Below are 8,805 nucleotides of genomic sequence, written 5' to 3' on the forward strand. Positions count from 1 at the left end.
CATGCTTAACGCGTTCGATGACGATTATTATTATATGAGTTATGTGATTTGGTGACCAAATGTTGTTCGGAGTCCCGGATGATATCATAGACATGACGAGGAGTCTCTAAATGGTTGAGAGGTAAAGATTGATATATAGGACGATAGTATACATACACCGGAAGTGTTCCGGAGGGTATCGGGTACATGTCGGGTCACCGGAAGGGGTTTCGGGCACCCCCGGACAAAGATATGGGCCTTATGGGCCAAGAGACGGATAGACCAGCCCACAAGGGGCTAGTGCACCCCCATATAGGCTGAAGTAGGAGGAGAAGGAAAGAGGGGAAAGGAGAAGGAAAGGGGAGGATTCGGCCTCCTCCTTCCTTCCCTCCCCCTCTCTTTCCTTTCCCCTCGGGTTAATAACGAAGGGGGGAGAATTGGGGAGGACCCCAAGTAGGATTCCTCCTACTTGGGGCGCCCCCCTTGGATGCTCCCTCTCCCTTCGACCTATATATATATATGAGGGGGAGGCGCCTAGAAGACACACAACATCATTTGTTAGCCGTGTGTGGTGCCCCCCTCCATAGTTTACAACCTCGGTCATATTCTCGCGGTGCTTAGGCGAAGCCCTGCATGGATCACTTCACCATCACCGTCGCCACGCTGTCATGTTGACGGAACTCATCTACTTCCTCGACACCTTGCTGGATCAAGAAGGTGAGGGACGTCATCACACTAAACGTGTGTAGAACTCGGAGGTGTCGTACGTTCGGTGCTTGATCGGTCGGAGCTAGAAGAAGTCCGACTACATCAACCGCCTTGTCAAACGCTTCCGCTTTCGGTCTACGAGGGGTACGTAGACATACTCTCCCCCTCTCGTTGCTATGAATCTCCTAGATAGATCTTGCGTGAGCATAGGAATTTTTTTGAAATTGCATGCTATGTTTCCCAACAATATATTCCCATATATCCCCAAACCAACCAGGGGAGCCACGAAAACACTTTTCCACTACCGCAACTTTCTGTACCCGTGAGATCCCTAGAGGCCTTTTCCGGCGTCCCGCCGGAGGGGGATTCGATCACGGAGGGCTTCTACATCAACTCCATTGCCCTTCTGATGAAGCGTGAGTACTGTACCACAAACTTACGGGTCCATAGCTAGTAGCTAGATGGCTTCTTCTCTCTCTTTGATTCTTAATACCATGTTCTCCTTGATGTTCTTGGAGATCTATTTGATGTAATACTTTTTTGAGGTGTGTTTGCCGAGATCCGATTAATTGTGGGTTTATGATCAACTTATCTATGAATATTATTTGAATCTCCTCTGAATCATTTTATGCATGATTTGATATCTTTGTAATTCTCTTCGAACTATCGGTTTTGTTTGGCCAACTAGATTGGTTTTTCTTGCAATGGGAGAAGTGCTTAGCTTTGGGTTCAATCTTGCGGTGTCCTTTTCTAGTGATAGTAGGGGCAACATGGCACGTATTGTATTGTTGCCATCGAGGATAAAAAGATGGGGTTTTCATCATATTGCTTGAGTTAATTCCTCTACATCATCTCATCTTGCTTAATGTGTTGTTCTGTTCTTTATGAACTTAATACTCTAGAAGCATGCTGGATAGCGGTCGATGTGTGGAGTAATAGTAGTAGATGCAAAATCGTTTCGGTCTACTTGACACGGACGTGATGCCTATATTCATCATCATTGCCTTAGATATCATCATAACTTTGCGCTTTTCTATCAATTGCTTAGCAGTAATTTGTTCACCCATCGTAATATTTTCTATCTTGAGAGAAGCCTCTAGTGAAACCTATGGCCCCGGGGTATATTTTCCATCATATACATTTTCGATCTACAATATTAGTTTCCAATCTACTCTTTTTGCAATCTTTTACTTTCCGTTCTATAAACCAAAAATACCAAAAATATTTACTTTACCGTTTATCTATCTATACTTTTGCAAGTAACCGTGAAGGGATTGACAACCCCTTTATCATGTTGGGTGCAAGTTGTTTGATTGTTTGTGAAGGTATTCGATGACTTGTGTGTTGTCTCCTACTGTATTGATACCTTGGTTCTCAAAACTGAGGGAAATACTTACTCTACTTTGTTGCATGACCCTTTCCTCCTCAAGGAAAAAACCAACACAAGCTCATGAAGTAGCATCCTCTTCCGATGGCTGTCATTCATTGACCATGTTGACCACGCCGTGCCAAGAGCACCAAGGCGGTGGACGACGGCGAGGCCTAGGAAGGGATCAACGGGAAGCCGGGGAAGACGACTGATGTGGCTGATGATATGAACAACATGCCATTCACATTAACCAAAATAGAGACAATTATTGTCTTTTGCCCTTCATCTATGCTTGTTTTGTTGACATGGTAATCCAGTAGTGTGGTGAAGCTCCCTGCATTATGAACAATGCCAAATTATGCTATTGACATTTTGAACTGTCTCTTTATTTTCTAATTTGAAATTCGATGGAATTGACAGCACAGTTACCATCTATATTTATATACATGCAAAACTTGTCATCTCTGTGCTTGTTTCAAGGTGATATGCCTGATGGCATGCACAAGTCTGCTGAAGGCTGTGAGACAAACCCAGCACATATTGCAGCAAAGAAGGCAAAACATCTTGAAGATAGTGAGACAACCCCAAAGTCATGTCTTGATGAAGTGTTCAAGTTACTTGAGACTAGCAGTCACACAAGCTCACAGAATTCGCTGCCTGAATTAGTTCGACTTCTTCAGTCTTAACTTCCAGCGGAAAGGCATTATGCAACTCAACTTCGACTTGAAGTCCAATCTCTAAGGAAGACCGTGAAGAACTCCAATGAGAACCTCATTGCTAATGAGCTACATATGGAAGCTATGACCGACATGCTAGGCCGGTCTCACATCCTTGCTCAACTGCTTGCGCAGCAGCTCCCGCACAAGGCTAAACTTTCTTGAACTGTCTTGAAAGTGGTCTTGGTTTAGTATTATTTTGTTACCCTGCAATGGCGCCTAGTTTTTGTAATCTGCTTGTCCGTTGCGCTTTATGATCACAGGTGGCAAACTTCAATGCCCAGTGGATGTAATATACCATAAATCCTTTATTGTATAGTGTAGGTTTATTGTAAGTTACTATGCCATAATTTCTTTATTGTATAGAATAGGTTTGTTCTTAATTCCCACTAGTTACCGTATATGCCATCATTGGCTATCTAAAAAAATGGCAAAAATCTGATGTAGGCGACCGGGCCGAAACATTCGCCCTCTAACGGGGCTGCATTTCAGCGGGCCACAATTGGGCTGGACCGCAACTTTCTTGGGCCTACACTGACTGGCCATTTGAGCACTTCGTGGGTGCGCCAGGCCCACAACTTACATGGGCCTTCATTGGGCCCAATGTTTAGTTGAGCCTTATGTGGACCCAATGCTTAGTTGGGCCTATGTAGCTTCGGGTCTTTGATGGGCTGAATATTCTCCTGGCCTGTTATAGCCCAGAAGATACCATGGGCCTTTAGCAGGCCGAAATGCATGTTGGGCCTCAATTTTCAATAGTTGTCCACGAGCCTTTAGCAAGCTGAAATGTAGACTGGGCCATTATTGGCCTAGTTATGTGATGGACCGTTACCCGACCGAAACATATCTCGGGCCTTAGTTGGCCCACTGACATCATGGGCCTTTAAGAGGCCGAAAGCTTAGTAGAGGCATCGCGGGCCGAATTATACTACAGGCCTTTAACAGGCCCAAAGTCACGTTGGGATGAACTGTCGCCACCTTGATCACGGGCCGTTAGTGGGCCGGATGTCGCGTCGGACCATATATGGCCCATGGGCAGCACAGGCAAATACCAGGCCGAAAGTCACACCGGGCAGAAATGGGCCCATGTCTACATCGGGCCACTAACAGGCCGAAATCTCACTGGGTCGTAGTTGGGCCGAAAGACTAGACAAATAATTGACAGGCCAGATCTAGCGGTGGGCCATAAATGGGCCATGTTTAATCAGGCCATTAGTGGGCCAGCCCACCAGTACCCGAGTAAATCAAACGGGCCTTTGACTGGGCCAACCTTTTTAACCTATATGGGCCTCTGTTGGGCCCTGCCATGTGTCGACGGATCATAGCCACGTCTCCTCCATTGGACTGACGACATCTAGCCCATTGCGAAGCCAACATGTGCTTCCTCCGGCCAATGAGTATTTTACACGTAGAAAATCGCCATTGGTCGTTGTTGTTAACGGGTTATCGGATCCAAAACTGGACCTGATAGCTCAACGGTGATCCGTTCCGGTGGATGCCACATGTCGGTTACCCTTGACGAAAGCACTTCCATGATGATAATTTGAGTATTGTCATGGAACATTTCTACGACAGCACATGTATGACTATGTTAATTCTATCATAAAATCATTATAGATGTACATGCATGTCAGAAGTAGTTTTTTTGTAGTGATGGTTTATACTTTCTGTGTCTTTTCTTTGTATTTGCTTGCTAGCCATGTTGCTCTTGCTTATTTAGTGTAATAGCTTGCTTGCCATATAGCATGTTCTCACTTTAGATCGCATATCTGAAGAACTTATTGTATCCACATTTCCCCTAGTAAGGATTTGCACCATTAATATATGGCCTTGTTCTTCTCGCAAAACAAATGTATGTGTTGCTTCTCAAACAAGTTTCATTTGTCTTTGGAGTTTTATGGATATTCCAACATGGGTATTTAGATTCAAGCAAGTTCTAATTCTAAGGCCTATGTATAATATTTTTAGTGTAACGGCAAGTCCTTTGATTTATGTTATTAGAAACCATCAATTTGCTACAAGGATAAAATAAAGAAAAGGAAAGACAACTAACAATGCCAAATGCTTCAGCAAAGGCCAGTGTGGGCCGTCATGGGCAACCTATGAATGCTTTGTGCATACCCTTAACAAGTGGCCCATTTATCCCTTGAAATAGGCCCAAAACTCATTTTGTCATCCCCCACCGGCTCCACTCTCCAAAGATGTGGCTCCATTTCTGCCACTACTTGGTGACACCCAACCCAACCCTCCAGGGTAGGTGGGAGGGAGAGGGGTTGGTTTTAGGGAATGAGAAAAAGTAAAAGAATACATAATATGCCAAACTGGGACGATCTATCGCGTGCCCATGTGTTGGTGATCGAGAGGGGCAAAGGATTACGCTCATCTTTCAGTAGACACGCCATGAAAAACGTGGAAAAGGGGGATCATGTTAGGCAGCTGGTAGCCACACCGTGAAGAGTTGAGGAAAGAGAGGCCCGCTCACCTTCTGCCATGCACCCATGAAGTCGAGGATTAGGTCACATTCACCCCATCGCAAGCACACCGTGAAGGGTTTGAGGAAAGGGGTCATGCTCACCTTGTGGCACGCAGATCGAATAATTTGTGTAACAAGTCACGCTCACTCTTAAAAGGCATGGTGTGATGAGTGCGTGGGGAGGGGGGGGGGGAGTTGTAAAGGATGATAGTAATCGTCGTTTGTGGTTGCGTGTGAATGGTTGATACTTGCATTCGACCGTCCACCTCCCTCTCATCAAAACAAAAAAAGTTGTTCGTTACACCGTGTTAACTTATTACTTTACACCATGCAGGTTACATAATTTTATTTATAATAACATAAAAAAACCGGCATACGTATATCCCACAAAAATAGAAAGCGATTTGCACGCAAGGAGTTAAGGCTGGAAAATATCAAGCTGCGCATCTGTGATTTGATATGCTGCGCCAGAGCCAGGAAGCATAAAAAAGCCCCCAGGCCCAGCAATGGAAAGTGTCAACGCGGAATTAAAAAGAAAACGTAGAAAAAGGAAAATAAGAATGGAAAAATAAATAGGAAGGAGAAGCTTGGCTGTTCCGCTATATTCTAACTTCCGCCGCAGCTCTCTCGTTTGCTCCCGTCCTCTCTCCTCGCCATTCTAGCTCCTGCCACGCTTTCCCCGAGCGAGCTCCCCAAGCTCTCGCCATGGCAAAGAACACATGCAAGCTCTGCTTCCGCCGCTTCGCCAGCCCCCGCGCCCTCGCAGGCCACATGCGCTCCCACTCCGTCCGCAACCCGGCCGCGAAGCAGCAGATCTCATCGGCGTCCTCCGCGTCCACCTCCTTCACCGCCGCCGCCGACGGCGACGTCAGCTTCAAGAAGCCCCTTCCAATCTACGCGCTCCGGGAGAATCCCAAGCGCAACCTGCGCGTCACCGATGTCGCCTTCTCGGATCGCGAGAGTGAGGCCGAGTCCACCCCGCCGCACCCCAAGCGCGCGCACGCCGCCGCTGCCGGGGGCGAGACCGAGCCGCTGAGCTCGGTGTCGGACGCAGCCACGCCGGAGGAGGACGTGGCGCTGTCCCTCATGATGCTCTCCCGCGACTCCTGGCCTTCGACGGGGCGCGGCTACGGCGACGGCGACTACTCGGACGACGGGAGCGACGGCGGTTACACGCTCCCCGCTCCCGATCCGGCGCCGGTGGAGAAGCGCACACGGTTCCAGTGCGGCGCGTGCAAGAAGGTATTCCGTTCCTACCAGGCTCTCGGCGGCCACCGCGCCAGCCACGTGCGCGGCGGCAGGGGCGGCTGCTGCGCGCCTCCCATCGCTCCCCCTCCTCCTCCTCCGCAGCCGCTGGCACCGGCGCCATTGATGGAACGCGAGGGGGACGAGGACATGGACGGGAAGGGGTCGCCACGGGAGTGCCCCTACTGCTACCGCGTGTTCGCCTCCGGGCAAGCTCTTGGTGGGCACAAGAGGTCCCATGTTTGCTCCGCCGCCGCCGCCGCAGCACAGGCGCATGCAGCCGCCGCTCCTCCGGCGCCGATCAAAGCCTTTGGCATGATCGATCTGAACATCGCGCTGCCGTTCGAGGATGTGGAGCTCTCTGCCGTGTCAGATCCCCGTTTCTCCTCCAATCCAGGTTCCTGAAGCAAGCATTCCGGCTAATCCCAATCGAGGAGGTGATCCGAGGTGAGATAAATCTATCCATCCATCCATCCATCCATCCAAGAAACCAAAAGGTAGAAAAAAAAGAGGAAGAGAAACAGAGATAAGAAAGAACCATCTTTGGTAGTTGTCGATGGCAGTCAATTTGCTCGTACATTCGATTCCGTTGATCTGTTTTTACAGGATTTTAAACTGTTGATGTTCGTTTCGTTCCTGTTCGTTTAAAAGCTATGGAATTGGTGTAGATAAGCTGTGGTTTGTTATTGATCCGACGATCTGAATTCAGCTATAGCATCAGAATTGGGGTTTAAAAGGAACGCTTTTTCAGCTGAACCATCTCCTCCCCATGTTCGCATAGCCCAGAGCACACACATTATACTGAGACCAAGTAGTTGAGAAGCAGTGCTAGAGACCAAAGCATGCACAAAAGCATGGCAGTGGAGTAGAGTAGAGTAGACGAGCTAAGCTTTTGCCTAGTGTCCAAAGTCACAATGGCAAGCAATGTGCTTTGCTCTGTGTCTGAGTTGCGTTGCCTCCTTTCTTTCGCTCCTTCAGTTGCTGCTGCCATATGAACAGCAGCAGCTGCTCGTACCCTTGTGCTCCTGTTTGTTCCCCACCACTATTTCTTTCATTAACCACCTATGTCTCCCTGCGCGTGGGCCCCGGCCACACACTCCACGTACGTACGGTACTAGGTTGCAGAATTGCAGAGGTCATGGCCGCTGGAATCAATCGTAGTATACGGATGATAACAGCCAGCCAGCCGTTCTTTGTTTATGGAGATGGAGAAACGGCAGTCGTTTTTGTAGGGCTCGGGCTCCACGTTTGGAGGCAGGCGGTTAGCGTCTCGCCCCCACCGGTGGCGTCCACGTGTCGCCCCGCCCCGCCCCAGCCGGAGGTTGGTGCGCGGTGGTGGTGGCGCTGCGAATCCGGCCGGTCATTCAGGCCCCCCGCTGATTCCGGGGGAAGGAATTAACACGGAATTAATCGCGCGGTTTAATGTGCGCGTAGCGTTTTGACCCCCTCCCCTCCCCTGGCCTGGCCTGCCTTTCCCGTCCCGTATCTGGGAGAAGCCGGTGGGCGCGGAGCCCGAAGCGGATCTCGACGACGAAATGGCTGGTGCACACGGGTGTCAGGCTGACGCGTGGGGCCCGCACCGCGCCAGTTGGGTACTGTAGGTCGTACCCCGTGCGGGCCGGGATAAAGCGCAGCCGGTGGGGCTACGTGGTAGCCGCTGCCGTGGCCGTCCGATCAGGGCTGAACGCCTGCCGATCGGTCGTGCCTGGTAGCTTGCCTGGGGCTTTTGGATCACGTCCGTGTCAGGGCCATCCATCATCACCGTGCCGTCGCTCGCTTCTCCTGCTGGCCTAGCTCGCCTAATCCCCGTACTGATACAGCACACCCTGATCCGATCCCACATTAATCGCACGAAATCACGAGCTTGCTGCACGTACTTACTTACCTCGGGCGTTTCTGACGTGTGCTGCTGCTTAATTACTACTCCAGTATTGCATTTTGCAGCATTATGGTTAATGAATGGGCAGTACGACGGTGCATTGGATGCTGAAAGGCGTGCGCTCTCGCCCAGTTCGCGTGAAGGTGTATCGTAATCGTATCGCTTTAGGCCGGCGAAATCTTTTTTCCTTTAGCGTGCGTGGAAGCAGGTGCATCTGTGCCTGCACCGCGGTGCACGCCATATATGTACCACCAGCGGTTCGCTGTCCCACTCCTGCCTCCTGGCGGACGCCTGGAAATTCTCCTTCGTCCGGACCAGCATACGGCGACACTGAAAGTGAGCTGCTAGCTCTTGAGTAGCTACCGATCGAGCTTACTTAGGTAGCTCGAGCTAGCCAGCAACCAACTTAGTACCAACCTACCTCTGCGATGCTTGA

General features: G+C 49.6%; 1 protein-coding gene across 1 annotated transcript; it reads left to right on the forward strand.

The window, feature by feature from the left end:
• Window positions 1-5,865: 5,865 nt before the first annotated feature.
• On the forward strand, window positions 5,866-7,178 carry LOC119319377 (zinc finger protein ZAT1-like). Its single transcript, XM_037593865.1, has one exon. The coding sequence runs from the start codon at window positions 5,951-5,953 to the stop codon at window positions 6,893-6,895; it is 945 nt and encodes a 314-aa protein (XP_037449762.1). The 5' UTR covers window positions 5,866-5,950; the 3' UTR covers window positions 6,896-7,178.
• The last annotated feature ends 1,627 nt before the right edge of the window (window positions 7,179-8,805 follow it).

This window comes from Triticum dicoccoides, chromosome 6A (assembly GCF_002162155.2).
Source record: "Triticum dicoccoides isolate Atlit2015 ecotype Zavitan chromosome 6A, WEW_v2.0, whole genome shotgun sequence".
NCBI lineage: Eukaryota > Viridiplantae > Streptophyta > Magnoliopsida > Poales > Poaceae > Triticum > Triticum dicoccoides.